This window comes from Chlorocebus sabaeus, chromosome 12, assembly GCF_047675955.1.
Source record: "Chlorocebus sabaeus isolate Y175 chromosome 12, mChlSab1.0.hap1, whole genome shotgun sequence".
In the NCBI taxonomy this organism is placed as follows: Eukaryota; Metazoa; Chordata; class Mammalia; order Primates; family Cercopithecidae; genus Chlorocebus; species Chlorocebus sabaeus.
In genome coordinates, this window is record NC_132915.1 from 80,731,349 (window position 1) to 80,756,231 (window position 24,883).

Below are 24,883 nucleotides of genomic sequence, written 5' to 3' on the forward strand. Positions count from 1 at the left end.
CGTATCTTAAAAATTGACTCCCCTTTATTGAAATCCTAAAGTGTACAATGGTTTTGTAGTCGTAAATTGGGAAAAAAATGGTATAATTAGAGAAATATGTAGAATTTTAGAATGGGAGTAGGCATTAAATATTGTAGACTCTTACGGAATGTTCTGGCAGTGGAGCAAATAGTAGAACAATCAGGTGAGATTATTCATTGAAGATGTCATGCCAAAGTTTAAAGACATGGCTTGGGCTAGGCATGAGGTTTTCTTATGCCCGTCCATCTACCTATCCATCCTTAAATCTATCCATGCATCCACCTATCCATTAATTCATCCATCCACCCATCAATATATATTGAAAACCCATAGTGAGCCATGTTAGACCTGAGGTTACAAGGATGAATAAAACACAGTCTTCCTCTCAATAATTATTCCATTTTGAAGTCCCAACTAAGAGTTGGTTTTGAGTAATTACAATATAGAAAACATTTCAAGGTCTTAAATAAATGTATATACATATATAATTATAAATTGTATCTATACACACATATATATAATTGTTCATAATGATCACAAAGTAGAAATCTTTTATATAATATTTTCTTTATCAGAGTGGAAAATTTCATTAAATAAACTTAGAAATTTTTTATATTTCTGAGAGAAATATTTTTCACTTTTTTCCAGTATAAGAAATTATTTTTAAATCAACTCAACCAACGTAACAATGGTAAAGCCAGTTGATGAGATAGGTAAATCCCTGTTAACTAAAGATTATCCAGAAAGGATCCCATAGAGGAAATTTCTAAGTATTACCCAGTTGATATTTCTTTATTTTTTCCCTTTAGTTTATATAAATGTGCTAATTGCGGTCCTTGCAATTAAAATTTAATGCCAAAATAAATAAACCAAGATAGCAGTATTCCTCATTTCTCCTCTTTTTCAAACAGCTACTTTTAACTTTCGCCTGAAAAAAAAACCAATAGATCTAATAATCTATTTTTAAGGTGATGTGAAATTATGCCATCTTATCTAATATTCCAGGTTCTCCAGTTTCCCTCTCAAATATATCAAGACTTTAAGATCTGAAAATGATCTTCTGGCTTTAAATCTACGACTTTATTTATATTAACATTTTTTGGTAGCATGAACATTGTAAAACCTAAATTTCAAAATGTTTTACGGCAGCAACTTAAATACTTCATCTAAGACACTTGAATTGTATTTGTTATTGTTTCCAAACTTGACACATCTTTCTTATTAACATCCTTCACAGAAGTAAACAGAAACAGACAGCAATTATATTACATACTCAGAGCAAGCATCCATTCATAAATTAATTCACCGAACATTATGAGACATCTGCTCTGCCAGACACGTGGTAGGTGTGGGGAATTTTTAAAGAAGAATAAGGTGCAATCTCTCCTTTCAAAGTGCTAAAATGTCGGGGAGAAACCTCAAATAGTCAAATGATTATAAAACAGGATGGTAGGTTCTCTGTGAAAGGATGATGGTAGGAAAATCTAACAGTTACTGGAAGGGTCAGGAGCTGAGGCACCCTAGGGAGAGTGATAAATAAACTGAATCTTAAAGGCAAAGAGAGATGTTTAGGCAGAGAAACAGGGTCATGGTTCAACTATGGTGTTGTCAACAAAAAACCAGAGCCTCCAGATTTCAGAGAGAAGAACCACCCCAATGAACTGATACACCATGTACTTATATGCACCATGTACTTGATGAGCCATGTATGATGTACTTGTGACAAGTGCCCAGGACAACAGCGCTCTGCTGGAAGTCCTCAAAAACTTTAGCCAAGGGACGGAAACCCCACTAACCAGAGTGCATTTCCTAGCTGAGACTTCTTTTGTGTTGTGATTAAAAGGATGTAAATATTAAAAAACAAATATACTACAACAAAAAACAGGGCTTCATATGTTCTGACCTGGTTGTTTGCTTTTGGAGTGCTCTTTCCATTGTTTCATTGTAGAAACTGAGACTAACAGAGGATGGTCTTTTGGTTCCAGGCGTCTGTGCTGTCGGGAAGCCAATGTGCCTGCTCTTTGAATACATGGCCTATGGTGATCTCAATGAGTTCCTCCGCAGCATGTCCCCTCACACCGTGTGCAGCCTCAGTCACAGTGACTTGTCTATGAGGGCCCAGGTCTCCAGCCCTGGACCCCCACCCCTCTCCTGTGCTGAGCAGCTTTGCATTGCCAGGCAAGTGGCAGCTGGTATGGCTTACCTCTCAGAACGTAAGTTTGTTCACCGAGATTTAGCCACCAGGAACTGCCTGGTGGGCGAGAACATGGTGGTAAAAATTGCCGACTTTGGCCTCTCCAGGAACATCTACTCAGCAGACTACTACAAAGCTAATGAAAACGACGCTATCCCTATCCGTTGGATGCCACCAGAGTCCATTTTTTATAACCGCTACACTACAGAGTCTGATGTGTGGGCCTACGGCGTGGTCCTCTGGGAGATCTTCTCCTATGGCCTGCAGCCCTACTATGGGATGGCCCATGAGGAGGTCATTTACTACGTGCGAGATGGCAACATCCTCTCCTGCCCTGAGAACTGCCCCGTGGAGCTGTACAATCTCATGCGTCTATGTTGGAGCAAGCTGCCTGCAGACAGACCCAGTTTCACCAGTATTCACCGAATTCTGGAACGCATGTGTGAGAGGGCAGAGGAAACTGTGAGTGTCTAAGGTTGAAGACGTTCAAATAAAATGCTGCAGTTTCCTCTCAGACTCTGTGAGCCAGGGGAATCCTACACCAGAGGCCCGACAAGACCCACATAGGAAAGAGTAAGAGTAGACATGAGTAGCATGTTGTTTGTTTCCCAGGGAGAGCAAAGACAGTGCAAAACCCATGTGGTAGATGGACCTGTTGAAGGCCAGTGATTGGAAACACAGGCTAGGAAATGTGTCAGATAATGGAGACAACTATTTTTCTTTATGAAGGTTTGTAATATACACTGCACAGGGAAGAATGTCATCCTGTTCAGTTTCCAAATTAGCTGGTCACAGAGTAAAGCTCTGCTGTATTAAATTTTAATATGAAATTGGATTCAGAGCTTCATTTTTTAATCGAGTTAATTCCTGTCCATTGTGAAAATAGCTTAATCTTCATGTAAGACACTTAGGTGAAGTACAGAAAACTAAAAAGAAGGAAAAGCCACTCATTCTCTCTCCACCCAAAGATGAGTCTCAGTGTTTTGTTAAATCTTTCTTGCCTTTAATGCATAATTTTATATTTGTTTGTATTCTGCAGAGTTGTGGTTATATTTTATTGATAGAGGGTTTCTAAGGAATGAAACAGCAAATCAGCAAGGCTGTGACTTTGAGTTCACTTTTCTGTCCTGTGTCCCTCCTTTTTTCCTTTCTGTGCACATGACATGAATTAAATCTGCTTATTTTATTCCTCCAGTTTCCTTGAAACAAGATTTTGTATCTTACTGATTTACCTTTTCCTTTAAAAATTGTATTGGTATCTTTTCCATCGCTTTAATCTTTATTTCTTCTTCTTTCCAGAACTTCTGTCCTTTTTTAGTTATTTAGCTATTTTTTCCCTTTTATTTCATTCATATAATAAACACTCTGGCAGAAATAATAACATTTTAAATAACATTGTAGGTTGACATGTATATGCCTTTTGCAAAGTATCACTATTTTTTTCTGCATTTGCCTTTGAAGCCACACATTTCAAAATTCTCACCTATTAATAGTATTACTAGAGTCTATTTAAATCTCTTAACCATAATTTATAATATGGGATTTCAAAAGATACACTTGTGGCTCTGAGTTATTTCAAAACTGATATATCTGTGCATTCTGACATTTTATTCCTTTTAGAAACAAATTCAATTGGCTGTGGAATTAACTGATTTTGTTGTATTTCATGACTTTTTTTTTTTTTTTAAAAAAGAACCTCTGGAACTCAGATTCCTGGAGGTTCAGATTTTTTCTTAGTGGACCCTCACACAATACATCTTTATCTAAGTCCATACATGATCTGAATTTATTTCCGATATAGCATGAACCCAAATTCTCCTGAAAATGAACAGGGAAGAGAAAATAACAGTCTACTCTATACCGGCTTATGTTAATTCAAACTAATTGGTAGTTAGGGCACTGGAGGAATGGTGTGAATTCTTGAAACTAGATTTTCACTGTCTGCTGGAAAACTCTGCCTGAAATCCCCAAATCTGCCTCATGTAACAACTTGACATCTTTGATGGGAAACTTGCCATTTCTTATTCATAGTGCCTCCAGGCAACCAAGACAAAAATGTAGAAATTTTCCTCAACTTTGCCCTCTCTTTCATCCTCAATTTTCTTTTAGTTTCACTTCCTAAAATCCTCCTGCTGACATCCTCTTCCCTTCAACCCAAGAGCCGACGACTGAACCTCCACCGTTGTCCACCTGTCTATTATCTGGCCTTCCTCTCATTTCAGGCCTGAACAGATTCTACAGGATACAATGACAGTAAGGCAGTCCTTAGTCACAGTTCCGGTTCACAAATAGCGAGGTCAGCGTTTAGGACTGAGACCTAGAGAAGGGCTTCAGATAAAAATCATGATTCTAAGTCCAAAATTGATACTGTCATCCAAAGGACTGAATGAAGAATAAAGTTGCAGTGTGCATCCAACAGAAAGTCAGATGCTAACAAAGCAGAAAAGTTGGAGAGGGCCACCAGCAAGTCTACAACTTTAGCATAGATATCCATGGCTTATTTTAGATGGTTCATGTATGCTCTGCAAAATTCAAAGACAGCTTCGGGCTTTCTCCGCTGATAAAGTTTTGTTGTAAAAGACAGACATAGAAATCAGGCTGACAGGAAATAGAGTAACAATAATCGTAAAAATTGTAATATCAGCTAGCATGTATTGAAATCTTACCATGCGGATTCTGAGGCCTTTAAATATATGAACTTAAACCTCACAACATCCCTGTAATGTTGGTACTATCATTATATACATTTTAGTTTTGCTTTATTTTGTTTTGTTTTGTTTTTGAGACGGAGTCTCGCTTTGTCTCCCAGGCTGGAGTGCAGTGGCGTGACCTCCAACAGTCACAGAGATTGTGCAACTGGCCCAAGCACACACAGTAACAGAGCTTACTTTTTGACCAAAAAAGGCCAAATTCTCAACCACCACACTGTGGAGCCTCTGTACATTATAGAAGCAATAACTGAACCTCAGGAACTCTGTGGACGTGCTTTGCAATTTGCATGTAGTTTCAAGCACACATTATACCTTTTATTCTGTTAACTTCCTAAATCTTTTTAATGAGTAGCAAAAAAGCACACTTTAGTATTATCAAGTTAATCAAAACATCTAATAGGTGACATGCTTATTTTTTCATGAGTTCTAATTGCTTTTTCAAGTTAAGATCACTAACTTATTCGTAAGTGCTCGGTCTAATGTTCTAATCATCAGGAATATAGGTGCATTATTCACCAATATTGTTTTCTTATTTAAATAAGGTATTTTTTCTTGGTAGAATCATCATATAAATTCAAAAAGGTAGACAAAAGAGAGACACTCACAGTGTCACTGTTACCAAGTGCCAGGACAGGCATCAGTAAGGCACCAGCAGTCATTTTTAGTGGTCAAATGCCAAACATGGTAAGATACCAGAGTATTTTTCACATGACATCCAAAAACATATTCTCTGCTATTGTGGGGGAGCAGAAAAAGAACACTTTCTTTTCATTTTACAGTATATCACAAACCTGTTCCACGTCATTAAATATTCTTCTAAAAACCCAATTTAATTTTGGGGTAATATTCTATTTTATTCATATGCTGTAATTTAGCTAATCAATCTGGTATTTTTGAACATTTAGGTTTTTTCCAATTTTCATCATTATAAAAAATGCTGTAATTAACATCCTTATTTGTGCATGTCCACATTTCTTTTTATGAAAATTCAGAGAAAGGAAATGTCTGGACCAAATGGCATGTACAATATTAACACTTTTGTTATGTGGTTTCATATTCTGCAGAAATATTACTCCCACTTCTGCATTGTACAAGAGATCTCATAGCCCTAAACATTTGCTTTCATAGATAATTAATTTTCTGTTTTTTAGAAATCTTTTGTCTCTTTGGTTATAGAAAAAGAGAATCTCTTTTTAATTTTATTTTTTAAATTACTAGTCAGGTTGAATTTTTCTTGTTTCTAGGTCATTAACAGTTTTTATTTTGGCAATTGTCTACAGCCCATTTTTCTACTGTGTTCATTTTCTATTGAATTGTGGGATTTATCTTGTAAAAAGCATATTAAGCCTTTTTCATACTTTACACAAGAGATCACATACCTTAAAATAACATTTGCTTATTTTCATGTAAAAGCAATATGTTTGAAAAGAAAAATAATATGTAATAATATACAATATATAATGTATAATCATAGTAAACAATAATAAAAATGAAAAACACCAACCAGTGGTAATTAACATTAACATCATAATAAATATTCTTCCAGCCTTTTTCAGATAGATAGGTAGGTAGGTAGGTTGATAGGTAAATAGATAGATGCTAGATAGATAATTTAAACAAAAACAAGATCATATTGTTACATTACTTCAAGCCTTGCTTTTATCACTTAATATATCTTAAATATCTTCTACATGAACAAGTATGCATGTGCAACATTAATTTTGAAGGTTGAATAGTATTATACAGATTTATCATAATTCACATAACTATTATTCTACTGTTAGACATTTGGTTTATTTCTATTTTCCATTATAAAATATAATGTTTTGATCATCCTGTTGCTAAATTTTGAAAGCATTTAAGTGATTTCTTTATCTATAAATCCTAGAAGTGAAATTTCTAAATCAAAGGATAAATGCACTTTCAATACTTTTTAATGTATTAAAAAATTGCCTTCCTGAATTATTTTATTAATATGTACCTCTCCTAGTCAGATCAGAGAGCCCATTTATTTCAACCTCACCAATACTCAGTATAACATTTTAATCATTGCCAATATAATAGCTAATAGCTTAAAGTTATTTCATAGCTTACACTTACATTTATTTAAATACTAATGAAATTGAACATTTTGTAATGTTTTGAGGATACTTGATTGGTGATTTCCCTTCTACTATTATTTTCCTATTGGGTATATCTTTTTCTTGTTGCTTTGTAAGAGCACTTTATATATTAAGGAGTTAAATTTTGTGATACAATGTTTCAACTACTTTTATCATGTTAAATATATAGACTTCTATTTATCTTTTATTATAGGTTTTATCAATCAGAAAAGAACATTGACTTTTCGGTCCATTCGGATAATTGTGGCTTTTTTCCCTAATTGATTTGTTAATATGTACAATTGTATGCATTTATTTCTTAACATAGAGATATCCTTGTCTTCTAGGAATAAACTTTCTAGGTGAATCACATCAATCTTTTACTTAACTACCAAATTTATTAACATATATTTGCATCAGTATTAATAAGTTCATAAAATTAAAAGTTTATCATTTTCTTCTCTGTTAGACTTTTGTATTGGCATTAGCATTTGTATTAACATTTTATTAGGAAAAACTCAGAAGTTTTTCTCTATAATCTTGGTTAGTTTATTTTTAAATAATTGTTATTTATGAAAGTAATATGTAAAAATGTTGTTTAAAAAAACTCACAAGAGGGTACAAATAAAAAAAATAAATAAAAGTTCCTTTCTTCCTTTTTATCTCTAGTCCCAGCCTAAGTGCTAACCACTTCACCCATTTGTAGTGTTAGTTCTGGTGATTACCAGTGCAATTCTAACAAATAGATTTGCATTTCTCCTTCTGAATTGATCAATTTTTTAAAAATATGCAGCACTCTTACTCAAACTCCCTTTTCTTTTCCTGAGATATGTTAACTTCTAATATTATATTGTTTATCATAACTTTCACAAATATTTCTAAATAAAGGTTACCTACTGATTCTGGATTATGCTAGATAAAATTAGAGCTTCAAATTTCCCTCCGTCACTTCTCCCTGCCCTCTACTCTCACCATCAGTCAACTATATACCTATTTCTATGCTGCCAACTATATGTTCATTTCTATGAATCTGTAATATTTGCATTTTGTTCTGCAACAAATGAAGATTTAGGTGCTTTGACTAGGTTGATTCTAAACATCCAAAAACAAAAATAAAATATCTGCAATTATGTGGTCATGTATGGATTGCCAAATAATGGTATTTCATTATTTTGATAAGATAAATTTGATATACATTAATTCTTATTTTCTCTATTTTATGGAGAGAATATTTAAAAAATCACAAAAGTTTTACATTCACTTCTCTTCCTGACATTGTTTTATTGTTCCTGTTTCTGCTGCCTCTCTTCTTTCATGCCTTTTTTTTCTGAAAATTATTTTGATTTTTTTTTTTTATTTACCACACATAATTACAAATGAAGAGTTGCTCTGGTTAGTACTGGTAGCAGGAGTGGGGTCCCTATGCTGTTTTGTTGGTATATTCACCCAGCGTGACCTCTTTTCCATGGGATGGCTACCTCTGGGCTCTGATTCTGTGGCTCGTGGGGAAGTATAGGCAGCCAGAGTCAGAACCCCCACGGTTCCAAAGTGATGAAAGACTGTGCTCTGAGATACAATATGTTGATGTATTTCACTCCCAGGGAGAGCTACTTGCTATTCTTTCACTGTTTCCCTTACCCGAAAGAGTATGATGTTCTCCCCATTTTCTGTATTGCCTCCCACCCAGGACCCTTCAAACTCACACCAAGGACCTTTCTCAGGCAAATTGATCTATTCAGAGAGCAGTTCACAGGAATAGACATGAGGCCTCTTGGTCCACCTGCTCTATACACAATCTTCTAGTCGACCATCCTGATTGACAACCCACAGCCCATCCCTGTCTCAGTATTTGCTGACTCAGAGCATGGAGACTTTATACATGTGAAATCACATCTCCCCTCCCCTGACGCTTGGCTTGTGTGTATTGCAAAAGCTGCAATTTACTTTTTCCTGCACCTTGTCTTATCCATGGATAAGAACACTAAGCTACTCTCCACTTTTCGAATATTTGTCAAAGTGATGGCACTTGGATTGGTTTCAGCATGTACATAGATTGATTCTTATTCATATACATTTACTGTCATATTGGTAAAATCTTGAGGGGAAAAGAAAAGGTTCTGACTACCATATTCATCAAGAGACCTCTCTGGAATAGTTGAAATAGTTTAGGAGTTACCGGTTCACTCCTTCTTTGTCTTGTTTGTCTCCAGACTTCTTTTTTCCCTCTTTCTGTTTCTTAATGTTGGAACAACCCACACCTCGATCCTTGGATGACATCTCCCTTTTTTCTGTATTCATCCCTAGTGATCTCTTCTGGTTGCAAGGCTATAAATGCCACCTGTATGCTGAGATTTTTTTTTATTTTTAGCTCAAACCTCTCTCCTCAACTTTACACTCACATTTCTAACTGTATGTTATGGATGATAACTTTAGATTCTCCTCCCCGGGACTAGGCTTTCTGCTTGATCTAGGAGCAAAGCTGAAAACTATGGAGGTTGGTGTTGCCTTCATACCAAGGAGGAGTCTCAGAGCCTCTCCAATGCAAATGCACGCTTGCAGTGTCCTAGCGCTGCTGACTTACGTACTTATTCTAAAGAGGGTAGATTGTGTCCATTTTAATAGCTTTCCATACCCTCGCCCATTCCCATTATAGGTGGTAAAATTCCCCAGCTGCAAATGGGTTGCATTTATCTGTTACCCATTCCTGATTTGCAGCATGATTGGCTGTTTCCTTTTCTGCATGGTCTATGTGTCACTCCATGAGAATTCGGGAGAGGAAAACTCGATATGGTGCTCATTCCATCATTTTAACCAAAGTGTTCTTTATTATGAAGAGGCCGTATCTCTGTTACATTGGAGTCAAAGCTTTATAGCAAGCGTATTTCTGGTAACTATTCTTTTACTTGTTTCAGATCTATTTAAGTAGCACAGCCAGCAAGAGAGAACACTTACAAGCCTTTATTTTGGTATAGATCACCAGAGAAACCACTCACCACTCGCACATGGCCTTCAGTACTGGGTCATCACATATTGGAAGGTCAGAAACTACATCAACAGGAAAGACCCATAGGTGTGGGGGCCTGATATATTTGCCAGTACATTTCTTATCATTATAAACAAAGATTTATGTGTCTAGATGTTTACCTTGCCTTCTAAGAGGTCATATCATCTGAATGAAGCAAAATCAAGGTAAGCCTTTATGTGTAAGCTGTTACATGTCTTCTTTATAGAATCCCTCTTAATTAAAAACTTCTAAGAGATTCAACAGGGTTAGTTTTTCTTACAACCTTCATCATCAGACCTGTAATTATGCAACTGGCCAGCACTGCTCTTTCAAACCACAGTCTCTGGAAAGTACAAACCGTATATAGAATTTTGCCCATAAGAAGAGAAACCACCTGTAGTATCTAAGGTTATGTCAGAGAGATGTTAACCACAAAAAAATCCAGACTTAGATACACACTATCATTTTCTGGGTGTGTTCTTTACCCTTTAGAGCTGTGATTAAAATTAGAAGTGTTGGCATGACACTGCTTTCTGACTTTCATTTTTAGCCATGTTAGTGTTGCTCCTTCTTATTTCAATTGATGTTTTACTCAAGTATGGATGAAACATAATTTAAAGTCACCTCCACTTCTGCTATCTTGATTTTTAAAATTATTGGGATGCATTATATTTAAGAATCTTAAGAAAGTCCATTAGTATTATGTATTTATCTTCTCTTCACTTAAGTCACTTTCTGACTCAGATCACTTTCTCAGGAGACTCTCAGCATCATTATGTCTGACATCACTCAGTTGCCTTGTTTATGGCAACCTAAAAAAGCAGCCGCCCTAATTTCAGCCCATTCCCAGAGTACCCTCACAAGTGACAGGCAATAAGGAATAAACTGATCGAAGATGAGAGAAAGACTTACAGAGGAGTGACACTGAGAGAGCAAAAAAAACACAAATAAATTTCATTTCTAAGAACAAAGCAAAGATGACCAGGAAATGCCTCAGGAAACACTTTTTTTTTTTGGAGGAAGAGGGTATGATATTCCTTTTTTTTTTTTTTTCCCCAACTTCCATTCTAGATTCAGGGAATACATGGGCGAGTATGTTATGTGGACATATTGTGCAATGCTGATGTTTGCAGTACAACTAAACCTGTCACCCAGGTTGTGAGCATAGTACCCAATAGATAGCTTTTCAGCCCTTGCCTCCCTTCTTCAAAGACCTGCCCCTTCTTCTATTCCCCAGTGTCTTCTGTTCCCATCTATATGTCCATGTGTACTCAATGTTTAACTCTCACTTATACTTGAGGACATTTAGTATTTACTTTTCTGTTTCTGTGTCCATTTTGCTGCAAAGGACATGATTTTGTTCTTTTATGACTGCATAGTATTCCATGGTGTATATGTATCACATTTACTTTATCCAATCAACCATTGATAGGCAACTGTGTTGATTCCATGTCATTGCTTTTGTGGATAGTGCTGCAATGAACATATAGGTACAATGTGTCTTTTGGTAGAATGATTGATTTTTCCTTTAAGTATACCAAAGGAAATGGGATTGCTGTATCAAATGGTAGATCAACTCTCATTCATTTCTCATCGATTTCTCAAATAATTTCTCAAATCTCGCACTGTTGCCTGGGCTGGAGCACAGTAGCGTGATCTCGGCTCACCACAACTCCACCTCCCAGGTTCAAGCAATTAGGAGACACAATTTTTAAGACATTTTAAAATACTAAACCCCAAATATTTTAGGGAAAACATCTTTATCTCTGTTTCTATAGCTGTCAAATTGTTTCTAATAAGCTTTACAAAGCTATATGAAACTAGTTTTTAATTTTTGTATACTTGAGACAGTTTTGGAAGAAAGTAGGTATCTACTCATCCAATTTCAGAGAACTCTGAGAAAGTTTAGTTATTCTTATGAAAGTTATATTTTCTTATTGCAGTAACTGTGAATTTAGCTGGCACTTGCCCAAACTTAGCGTTAACAGGTAATTCATTATATTTATAACATAACCAACGAGACGATTCCAGAAAAACACAGCCCTAAAGGAAAAACCATTAATTCTTTGAGATAAATATTCTACAATTAGACTCTACACTTCAAAAATCTACACTTAGATTTTTTTTCTAAGATTGTTGCTTGTTATTTACTAACCTAACAACTTTCCATTAACAATAAATTTAGAACTTTTTTATATTTAAATATCAACATGTGCATTATTTTGGTGATGACATAATAAATCATTAGATGTTGCATACTTGTTATCAAGTGTATATAGATGCTGCATAAGTGTTATCAAGACAGGCAGCAGATGGAGTGTTGAAACATATGGACTCAGGGCTGAATCCATATATTTCAACACTCCATCTGCTGCCTGTCAAATCCTAGCAATTTACTTAATCCCTTTGTGCTCAATTTTCCTCATTTCTGAAATGAGAATAAGAATAGTACCAAGCTCATAGGTTATTGGAAAGATTAAATGATTTAATATGTAGAAAAGGCTTAGAAAGGTACCTAATACACAGTAAATACTACCAAAGATTTTGCTAATATAATTGTGTCTAATTTTTTGCAATTATATAGAAAACTGGCATACTATAGCTAAATCATTACGCAGATCTTTTTACTATTTCCTACAGATACAGTAATAGAACTAACATAATTAGGTCAGATGCAATAAACCTTTTTAGGAATTTTAATATATGTTACAAAATTACCCTCCAGAAATCTTGCAACAATTTACACAACCAATAGCCATGTTTGAAAGTGCCTACTTCTGATACTTCAGCTAATTTAGCATATCATCAAATTTAATTCTTAGCCCGTTTGATAACTGAGAAGCTTTAGCTCCCTGCTTACATTTGATTTTTCTTTTAAATTCTTGCAAATATTGTTTGTTTTTCAGAATTTTTACTAGCTTTTTTGGGGCATTTTGTGAATTGTCAAGTATGTTCTACTGTTTGTCTTCTACTGATATGTCCTCCACATGGAACAGTCTAGTTTTTCTTGGGAATCCTGTTAGAATGTATGTTCTAGATCTGCCCTTCATATTTATTTATCTTTAGTTTCATTGTGTAAATTTTGTATCAATTTCTTCTGAGATAGGCAAATGTCTTAATCTGATTTTGTAATTCATTACATCTCCTATCTGCTTTTTACTGTTTTCATTGCATTATTTTTTATTTAATTATTTTAAATAATAATACATTCACTTGGGTCAGCATTCGAAGACATAAAAATCTACACAGTAGACTTCTACTTATAGGAAGAGGGGGTGGATGTGCTTTTTCCTCTTCCTTCCACTAAATACAACTAAAAACTCAAACATCATATAGAAAACCAATATAAGACTATGAAAAGTGGAGAGAAGTAGACAGTCCATCTAGGAAGAAGACAGAGTCAAGGAATGATATTCTGGTGAGCTCTCTAGGTTTTGTTTGGGCCTCAGTTATCTCAGACTTGAAGCTTAAGAAGCCAGCAACACAGAAACGCCAGTGGGCATATACCAGAAACAAAAACAAAAACAAAACAAACAAAAAAATGCCCCAACTAAAGCCTGCTATCTTTAGACAAAACACCAGGAAAAGGGCACCTAGCAAGACAGAAACCTTTTATAAGATAATTGCTCTCTTCTAGCCAAATACCACGTGCGCACACACACACACACAACAAACAAACAAAACTGGCCTCACCTTCACCCACGCCAGCAAAGACCGAGTGGGGATCCTAGACTTCTCCCTCACCAGGTGTAGTAAGGGGCTCAAACTTCCCACAGGTGTGAGTCAGAAAAGTCCTCTTCCACAACTCAGACTTTCATGCCTCTGAGCTCTAAATACGTGTAGAGGAAATATTTAAGGCAATGTATCATAAACATAGGAGGCTAAAGCGATATAAAAGGAGGTCCTTTCTACACTTTGTTTGAACTGGTAAAATGTCGACACTAGTAACTGTGATAAGTTACATACTGTATAATGCCATATAATGGAATCCCTAGAGCAACCATAACAAAAAGATAAGATATACAAAAAGATATACTTCAAAACACTATTGGCCAGGCGCGGTGGCTCACACCTGTAATTTCAGCACTTTGGGAGGCCGAGGCAGGTGGATCGCCTGAGGTTAGGAGTTCGATACCAATCTGGCCAACATGGCAAAACCCTGTCTCTACTAAAAATACAAAAATCAGCTGGGTGTGGTGGCGCATGCCTCCCAGATACCTGGAAGGCTGAGGCAGGAGGAAAGCTTGAACTCAGGAGGCAGAAGTTGCAATGAGCCAAGATCACACCACTGCACTCCAGCCTGGGTGACAGAGCAAGACCGCGTCTCAAAAACAAACAAACAAAATCCACTATAGAAATATCAAGACTGAATTCTAAGAAATGTTCAAGTAACCCACAGGAAGGCAAGAACAAGGAAACAGGAAAAAGAAAAAGAAAAAACCACAGAGCAAATAAACAGCAACAAATAAAATGGCAGACTTAAGCCTTGACATAGTAATAATTACATTAAGTATAATTATCATAGAATTTTCAATGTTTAGGTGGGCTTCCAGTCCAAGATGCAGAGAGCACATGTGTTTGTCTCACCACCTGGGGTCTCAATGGACTACAGATTTGGATAAATTTCTGCAAGATGGAAAACACATGGTATCATGCTAACAGACAAAACGCACAGTAAACAAAAGAGTGATACAATAGAGATAGAAACCATCTGTTTGGTTCTACCCTTGAGAGGCTAATTAGAGACTATTTCACTAGCTCTACTAACTAAAATACTATCACCTGGCAGGAAGCAGTGGGGGTTGCGGCGAGGGGCGGTGGTGAACTCCAAATAGATGATTACCTTTCTGATGTCAGTGCCTGGGCCATACCCCTCACTCCTAACAACAATTCTTTTTCTCAGTTTCCTTCCTTAAAATCCTCCATTAATTTTGTATTCTTTCATTTGACCAATACTTAGTGATAAGCTACTAAATGCTAGGCACTGTCACAGATGCTGGGGAAATACTAGTGAACAAGATAGACAAGTCTGATTTGGGGGAGTTTTAATTCTACTAACGAACAAATAATAAATATGAAAACAAACATATAAACAGATCATTTTAAATAGTAGTGAGTTCTATGAAGGCAGAGACATTACAGGAATTAGTGCATATCCTTCCACCTGCTCATCACAAATAAATTTATTAGTAATTGCACGGCTACAACATTCCAAAGGCTGTTGAAATTCCACCTCTCCAAGGGCTGGAGTTCTCATTGCTGTCAGCAAATGATCTTACTCCAGAATCCCAACCTTAGGGTATGCTTCCTAGGACTACTCTTAGAATACAGGGTTAGGTCATGTATTAGTCCATTCTCATGCTGTTAATAAAGACATACCCAAGGCTGGGTAATTTATAAAGGAAAGAGATTTAATTGACTCACTGTTCAGCACTGCTGGGGACGCTTGAGGAAACTTACAAACATGGCAGAGGGGAAGCAAGCATGTCCTTCTTCACATGGTGGCAACAAGAAGTACTGAGCAAAAGGGGAAAAGACCACACCATCAGATCTCATGAGGACTCATTCACTACCAGGAGAACAGCGTGGAAGTGACTGCCCCCATGATTCAATTACCTCCCACCAGGTCTCTCCCACAACACATGGGGATTATGGGAACTACAATTCAAGATGAGATTTGGATGGTGACAGAGCCAAACCATATCAGATCAGGTTCTCAAAAAGCCAAGCCTAAGATAAGGATTCCTGTGCAAGTGGTTTATGGAGAGAGTGCTGTCAGAGGAAATGCCTCTGGGAGTGATAGAAGTAGGTTTGTTTAGTGAAGGAGCTGGGCAAAGGTGTGTTATCAGCTGAAGTGTGACCTCAGCTTGCACTCACAGAGAGCTCTGGAGTATGAGTCGTACCACAAAGATTGTCCTACCCAGAGGCAAAGGAGATTGAACTGTTATACTTCTGCTTTGGCCTTTGGATATGAGCCACCCCAGGGCAAGGGCCAGAGGTGGATAACCTCTCAGGCATCTTCACATGAGACAGCTCCTGTCATTCAAAGGCAATCCTCTCAAGAAGGGTTTCTTAACTTCCCAACTTTCAATCTGGGAAGATTTATTATTGTCTAGTTTATTTTTATAGAAACCATCATCTTATTAAATAATAGTGACACACTAGCCTTATATGTTGAAGACCTCCCTTAAAACTGCTGACAGATGTGGCACAAATCATTGTAACAAAATCAATTCTTTTTGGTTGGTCCAAGATTCCATTTTCCTTCTTGTTGAAGAAGCAAGTGAACTTTAAAGGAAAGAGCTAACTTTCTAAATTCAACCTGAGCTAGATACAAAATAAATAAAATAGAAGCTGCCCATTCTACCTTTTTTATGCAATAATAACAATAGTCCACTAATTAAGTCTTCCCTTCAAAAAAGATACTACTGATTACCAGTAATAAAATATGTGTGCCAGGTGCAGTGGCTCATGCCTATAATCCCAGCACTTTGGGATACCAAGGCAGAAGGATCACTTGAACCCAGGAGTTCGATACTGGCCTGGGCAACATAGTAGGACCCTATCACTACAAAAAAATTTTTTTCATTAAAAATTAGCTGGGCATGGTGGTGTGCACATGGAGTCCCAGCTACTCTGGAGGCTGAAGCAGAGAGATACCTTGAGCCCAGGAGGTCAAGTCTGCAGTAAGCCATGATCATGCCACTGCACTCCAGTCTGGGTTACAGTGAGACCCTGTCTCAAAAAAGAAAAAAGATTTCTCCCAGGGTTTTAGAGTTCTCAGAGTGCCACAAATGCTGAGAACAGACAAGGAAAGAGGAAGAAAAAGTACAGAGAAACAATTTTCTATTCCCTTTAGTGTTTACAAACTATAGTGTGTCCCTTATTTCTTTCATTGTTATAATCTGGTTTCTTGGCATTTAAGAAGGAACTGAGATTTTTCTGTAACTTTGATGAAGAACATTCCCGGAGGCCAATGTCTCTATGTGCTGGAAACCAGAAAGGGGAAATGTCCCAGCTAGAGTCTGGTAAACCATAATTCTTCCTATTGTCAAAGGATTTCACATCTTTGCTCACACATGGGAAAGTTCTCAAAGTAGATTTGACAATATTTCACAAATGCCACAAAAGGACCATGCTCAGCAAAGACAATTCCAGGCTTGGCACTAAACAATGTAATCTATCAACTGGCACCAGTGAGTCTCACTTGGTCTGAATGATCCACAGCACAGACCAGTACCACTCTTAGACTTGGGCAAGAGGAGACTAACTTGGGCACTGTTATTAAGAGGATTTCACTCTGGTCTTTCTCCAGGCACCATCCTTCTCATGGGGTGAGGGTCCCAGGGGTCAAAGGGCTATGCCTACCTAGAACCTGACTCCCTTCTTTTAAACCATATTTCAGATATGAGGGACCCCAGAATTTCAGCTCTGGCACTGGCCCTTTTCTGAGTCCCTCTACCGTAGAGTGGACAGTGCCTCTGGCAGTCGTATCTTTAGGCTGGGGGTTGTCCAACGAGCAGCCATTGTAAGAAGAATGAACACAGATGTGTGTGCAAGACCCTTCATGTATTGGGCAAACTCAGGGGTGGGAAAAGAGAGTAGAAGGGCTGTGATCCAGGGCTTAGCTTTTCCCACAGGACCATACTTCAGCAAGACCTCTGAAGAGTCCTAAAACTCTCCATATAAATAGTATTCAGTTTAGGTAATAATTGAGTTATTATGTGGCATGCACAGTCAGGACTGGCAGGCACTATTCTCAGTAACATATATGTATATACAAATATATATATTATATGAATTACAATATATTATATATAAATATATTCACTTAATTTTCACAATAACCTTATGGGAAATATGCTTACAGGGAGATTAAATAACCTGCACCAGGCCACACAGTGAGTGGTGGGCCCAAGATTTGATCCCATGCAGCCTGGTTCCAAAATGTGTACTCCTATTTCACCATTAAAATTCAATTTTGCATCCCTTTGTGAATTTCTAGATTAGATAAATTTGATGTGTATCACAATCTTCCTTGGAATTTGCTTTGTAAAAGCAAACAAACAAACAAAAAAACAACATGATTTTCTTGGAGAAGGCGACTTGCTTAGTTAAAACAACAGGGTGGATCCGGTGCTATATAGAGCAGCTTGCTGCAAGAACATGCAGCGAAGGGAACTTAACCCAGACCATGGAGTCAAGGGGCACTTCCAGAGGAAGACAGTTTCTGAAATAAGTCTTAAAAGATAGGTCCAAGGTAGGCAAGCAAATAAGATGAGAGCAGGACAGTCTATTCTAGCCTCTAGTAGGAGAACAAAAACAAATAGGAAGGAGGGCCCTTTATTTTTTTTTTTTTTTTCATGGATGGGATTTTATTAAAATTGTACATAGATCTCAAATTTAAATTTAAAAATGAGCATTTTTTTCTACTTTCAAAATAGTTGTTTTAAAAATAACTTGGAAGCTGGGCGCAGTGGCTCACATCTGTAATCCCAGCACTTTGGGAGGCTGAGGTGGGCGAATCACAAGGTCAGGAGTTTGAGACACTCTGGCCAACATGGTGAAACCCCGTCTCTACATTAAAAAAGAAACAAAAATTAGTCGGCACAGTGGCGGGTGCCTGTAATCCCAGCTACTCTGGGGGCTGAGACAGGAGAATCGCTTGAACCTGGGAGGCGGAGTTTGCAGTGAGCCGAGATCATGCCACTCTACTCTAGCCTGGGCGACAGAGCAAGACTCTGTCTCAAAAAACAACAAAACAAAACAAAACAAAACCTCAGAAAACTTTAATACAACTTGGTTATATATTAAACATTCACCTAAAATCTCAATCATTTCTCTCCCATCTCTCTCTGCTAGAATCTTGGAGGGCCCTTTAATTATAAGTAACTCACTGCAAAACACTTTCGAGACAAGAGTGAGGGGAAGGTGAAGAGGTCAGAGCTGAAGTGTTTATTATATCTCTAAGTCCATTGCCTTCAACCTAAAAGCTGCCTCTGAAAATTTATCCAGAGGAAATGAAAAAACTGTGTCACTTCTCTGAAAATTCGTATTTTTTTAATATTCAGGGAAAGATTTACAGAAACTTAATTGTGTATAACCTTACCTTGTGAGCAAGAAAAATGACTCTCAAAGATGATAAAAATCAGTAGTTGTCGACAGTATGATCTTTTGATTCAAAGTAGAAATTCACTTTTATTATTAATCTTTATTGGGCCTACTCACTCCTGCCAGAGTGGGTCATGCAAAAACTCTGGAGTCTTAAGCAGAGTACAGTATTTGGTAAGAACGTTCTAGGGTTTGGTTTACACTGACCACCACTGAGATGCCCATTGCAAGTATATGTAGTCATTTGAAGTTTGGGACTTCTGCCATGTCTATGCCACACTTGGACATTCAAATCATTACAGAGTCAGTCTAGGAACTCCTGTGCCTACAGTTTGGTCTCCTTAGGTGCTCTAAGCAACCATTTGCCCTGGGAGTCATGCCATTTCACCAGGACACCTAGAGAGTGGGTTTCCATCACCACTGGAACCCAAAGACCTGTCTCCTCAGCCTTAGAGAAGCTTCTCCATTCTCTTGCTACTTTTTTATCCTGCTTGTTTAAAAAAAGGCATTTCTCTCCCTCCTTTCCCTTTTGAGATATTTAACATTTTCTCTCCAATTGCTTTTGGCTTTTCCAAATGCCAAAAAGAAAGCTTGTATTCAAGCAACTCAGGCTTTAGGCACTGAAAAAACATCCATAGCAAAGGAACAAAGGCCTTATAACTGGGAACAGGCCAGGCATGGTGGCTCATGCCTGTAATCCCAGTACTTTGGAAGGCCGAGGCGGGTAGATCATGAGGTCAGGAGATCAAGACCATCCTGGCCAACATAGTGAAACCCCGTCTTTATTAAAAATACAAAAATTAGCTGGGCGTGGTGGTGCACACCTGTAGTAACAGCTACTTGGGAGGCTGAGGCAGGAGATTTGCTTGAACCCAGGAGGCACAGGTTGCAATGGGCAGAGATTGCACCACCGCGCTCCAGCCTGGTGACAGAGCAAGACTCCATTTAGGGGGAAAAATAAAAAATAAAAATAAATAAATAAATAAATAAACCTGGGAACAAATTCCAGAAGGACAAGCATCTCAAATATCTCTGTTTTCCAGCAGCAAAAAAAATAATAACAATTCAACAAATGATTATATAGGATATTTGAATTGTTACACATTTTGCATCAATATAAATAACACTATAAAAAATTCTTCTTTGGTATTTGTATTCTTGGGATACATTTAAATAGTAGAAGCACAATATATCATTTGAGGTGCCTGCTTACTTAAGCAAATGTAAGGTGAGGTCATTAATGTCATGACTGAAAGACAAAAGAGCTTTTTGTCAATTGCTGGAGTCCACTTTTCCCATGAACACCTTGTTATACTCTGAAGGTGAGACAGAGTAATTTTCAGGAAGCCATTGGTTTCCTGGAGGAAACTCAACTCCTCATGCCTAAGATTCAAAGTTAGAAGGACTCATCAGAATGGATTGAGATGGTCTCGTGCAAGTTCCTCTAGCAAGAAAGCGAGCAAAGCCCCCCAGAAACACTCACCAGAAGGGAAAGAAAGTTTGGGATGGTACTGGAACTCAGCACAAGGTATGAAAATTGGGAAGGGAGGTTGGTTCTGTAGCAGCATGAAGCTAAAGTAGGAAGCCCCTCTGGACCAGTGACTTACAGAAAGTGTTGCTAGCCTAAGCCCTTGCCAAAGCACGGGCATGAGATTGGACTAGATAAGAGATCCCTGCACAGTGGATAAGCATTCACCAGTCTGCATAGACCAGGTCTCCAGCAGCAACACTGTTGTGGGTAGTAACTACAGCAGTAGAGCTGATGGATTGATTCCTCCTTCCAGTTCCTTGTCTCCTCTGGGATGTTGAAGCACAGCTAGTCTTTTTTGCCTAGGGTCCTGGATAATTGAGGATATAGAAGGAGAGAACACAAGAGGAGGAATTGGTGGGTGTTTGAAGTAGTAATTGAAAAAATTAGACATGTGAACATGCTTGTGTCCCAAGCTGGAAAAACAGGTCAATAAATACATATACTATCAGAGTCACAGATTTATTTACAACCAGAGAAAACACAGAAAATTGTAGCTTCTTTGTTGCTCCTTCAAGTAATCTTACCTGCTGTGTAGAAAGGAAATCTATCTTTGAGTTTACTACAGTAAATTTGGTCCACCAACTTTATTTTAGCAGCCCTTGTAGAAACTCAGTCATCTCATACAAAATTCTGTGGTTCTCAGATTTTTAGATGGAGTGACCCATCCTCTTTCTTCAGGATGGGATATGGGCGTGGCAAAATGATTACCTGACCTTATGAAAGCAACACAGAGGACCCAACATTACATGCAGTGCCTCTGGATCCTTGCTGGTCTTACAGCAGAAATCTTGTCTGTGTGTCTCCTTGACTGACCACTGAGGCATAGGCTACTATTCACAAACTAGTATGTATGACCAGAGACCGTGGTCAAAGCCATTTGGCCCTGTCCCAAAGTCTCTACCTCCTACCTAAAGTATATAAAAAATAAATATAGTTCAGTTGAAAATAGCTGAAATATTGAGGGATATTTAGGGTACAAGAGTACTCACAGCAGTATTGCAATTACAATGTGTATATGAAGGCCTTATTGACTTGATTTACATATTTTTCTTCTTTCAATATGTTCTAGTTAGTTGAAGTTAACAGATTCCCAAACAACCCAAAATATTTTTTTTTAAGTACTAGGAATTATAATTGTATACCTTTCATGAACGAATGGTCAAACAAAATTCCTGCCAGAGATAAGTTTTCCAGTGTTCTGACAAAAGGGCCTGCTATCAAGTATGTGTTGAGAGCCATTACAATGATATTGTGTATATCAACATTTTTTTTTCAATTCTCCAAAGTCAGAAAAATGGAGAAGCCTCCCACCAAAACTTCAAGAGAAAGGGATGAAAGAGTTGCTCACCCTCCCTAAACTTTAAATTCAAAGAAGGGGGCAACTAAATTGGGGCTTTGTGTTGTTGGACAACCCCTGGCTGTGGACCAGCAGTGCAGGATGGGCAGTTTGCCTAAGCAGTTGTGAGCCTGGAATCTCTTGGGCAGAATTATTGCTTGAGAATAGTTTATCTCCAGGAAATTTCTTTGCTGGGGGCAACTGGGAGGGAGAAGGGTGGGGGGCAGAAAGGTCTACTTTACTTGAGATGTTTCTCAGCAGATAAGTTTCCAAAAAATCGTCATTCATATCTAAATATGTCTTCTAGAGAGATTAAACAAGGTTCTCAGAGCTGTAGAACAGGTTTAAAAGAAAGTGTTCAGTTAAAGTTAGGCTAAACCTATAATTCCTGCAGGCAATTTGCTCCTGGAATAGTCAGCACCAAAATCCCATAGGGGGATTTTATGGATGTGTACCTTTTGAACAGAAATCTTTAAAATTAATTCTTTTTTGTGTTAAAAAGGAAAACATGAATAGTAAGATGCTATGATATAAAATGGATGATGTTAAATATAAATTGATTTAACTATATTCCTTAACTCGAAGATTTAGTGCTTAATAATCTTAATTTGGGAGGGATTTATTGTGAGGTTTTACATTTTAGATAAGCTTCCAATTCAAGATGGAAGAGGAAACACGTGTGTTTGTCTCAATACCTGTGGCCTCAGTAGACTACAGATTGAAAACATATGTGGAATATGGAAAGCAGATGGGGTCAGGCTGACATATAACAGAGCATAGGAAACAAGAGAACGAGGCAGTAGAAGCCATTCTTCATGGCTGAACCGTTGAGAGGCTTCTGGCTAGGCAGAGGCAGGCGTAGAGCGTAGAAAGGGAAACAGAAAGAGAAGTCACCTTCAGCCACTAGAATGGCTGCTCCACTCAGTCAGCATCTCTGTTCTAGGCCCCTGACCATATAGAGTAATGGGTGGCACCAACATTTAACCAAAGTAGAAGCTATTCTCTAAAATAGTAAATAATTTATCTGGGTAGGATTATAGTTACCCTTGACGATCCAGGTACTTCAGAGAACTTTGCAGGCTTTAGTTTAGAGAGCAAAAGTGATGAGCAAATAGCCAAATGCCAAAATGAGGATTCAGGGGAGAGGCCTATTGAAGGAAAAATCTATAGAAAAAGCTCACAGCTGTGCCTGAGTTTCACCAACCCATTGCTTCACGAAAGGAAGAGAGACTCAAGCATTAGCAGAAAGCCAAGACAAATCACACCACCAATGAGAGGAACCAAATGAGCACATTACAAAAATAATAATGACCCCTGAGGAAAAAGCAATTTTTCATAGAACTGAGAAGATCTAAGGAAAAAATTCTAATTTGTATTCTCAGGGAAGTTTGAGAGGATATTGAGATATTGCATCCAAAACTATAAAAACAGATTGCTATAGAAAAGGAGAAAAAAATTTTTTTTTTTAAGTGTAAGTATTTTAGCTAAAAGAGAAAAGTCAATATAAGAATATATGGTTGTCAGCTGGGGTGGCCATGGGAATGCTTGAGTCACCCCTTCCGCAACCACAGGCAGTGCAGCTTACAGCTCTAGGAGAAGCTCCTTCCCTGTGCTTAAAGAGAGGAGAGAATAGAGTCAAGAAAAGTTTGTCTTGCAACTTGGATATCAGCTCAGCCACAGCAGGATAGGGCACTGGTCAGAGTCCTTGAGGACCCCATTTCAGGCCCTAACTCCTGACAACATTTGTGGACACACCTTGGGCCAGAAGGGAAAACATTTGCTTGAAGGGAAGCACCCATTCTTGGCAGGATTTATCACCTGCTGACTGAAGAGCCCTTGGTCCCTGAATAATCAGCAGTGGCAGCCCGGCAGTACTTGCTATGAGCCTTGGGTGAGTATCAGAGCCCTCCTGGCTTCAGCTGTGACCAAGCACATTCTCAGCTGAGATGGCTATGGGGAGACCCCTCCTACTTGAGGAAAGAGTAAAGATGACTTTGTCTTGCAGCTTGGGTACCAGCTGGACCACAGTGGGGTACAGTACCTTGTGGGCTCCTGGGGTCTCTGATTCTAGACCTTGGCTCTTGGATGGCATTTCGGGACCTGCCCTGGGCCAGAGGGGAATCTAATGCCCCGCAAGGAGAGACTCAGGCCTGACAGCAATCACGCAAGCTGACTGACTAGCCTTTGGGCCTTGAGTGAATATTGACAGTAGCCAGGCAGCATTCAGCACAGGCCTCAGGCAGTGGCAGCCACGGGAGAGACTTCTCTGCTTGAGGGAAGGGGAGGGAAGAGTGGAAAAAACTGTCCTGTAGTTTGGGTGCCAGCTAATCTTCAGTATAATAGAGTAGCAGGTAGATTTCTAAGGTTCTCGACTCCAGGCCCTGGCTCCCAGATGGCATCTCTGGACCACCCAGGGCTGGGGGAACTTGCCAGCCTGAAGGCAAAGACACATGCTCAGCTGAATTTGCTACCTGCTGATTGTAGAGCACTTGAGCCTTGAGTAAAAGTAGGCAGTAGCCTGGCAGTGGTCACTAGAGGCCTTGGGCGAGACCCAGTGCTGTGCTGACTTTGGGCCTGACCCCATGCCATCCTAGTGGTTGTGGCCACAGGGGTGCCTGTATCATCCCTCTCCCAGCTCCAGGCAGCTCGGCACAGAGAAAGAGACTCTGTTTGGAGAAAAGTAGGGAAAGAGAACAGGAGTCTCCTTGTAATCTAGGGAATTCTCTCTAATCTTATCCAAGACCACCAACGTGATACCTCTACAAGTCTGCAAGAACCACAGCATTAGTGGGCTTGGGGTGTCCCCTGAAGCAGATATGGTTGCAGTAACCAAAGACTTAGATCACAACACCCAAGTTCCTTTGAATACTTTG

General features: G+C 38.3%; 1 protein-coding gene across 2 annotated transcripts in view; it reads left to right on the forward strand.

Annotated features, from left to right (window-relative positions):
- The window catches only part of MUSK (muscle associated receptor tyrosine kinase), a 135,946-nt gene extending 128,446 nt beyond the window's left edge, over positions 1-7,500 (forward strand). For both annotated transcript variants that reach the window (XM_073021836.1, XM_073021835.1), the window contains exon 14: positions 2,007-7,500. In XM_073021836.1, the coding sequence (XP_072877937.1) occupies positions 2,007-2,689 (683 nt within the window). In that variant the 3' untranslated portion in view covers positions 2,690-7,500. The remainder of the gene's footprint in view (positions 1-2,006) is intronic.
- Positions 7,501-24,883: the final 17,383 nt, after the last annotated feature.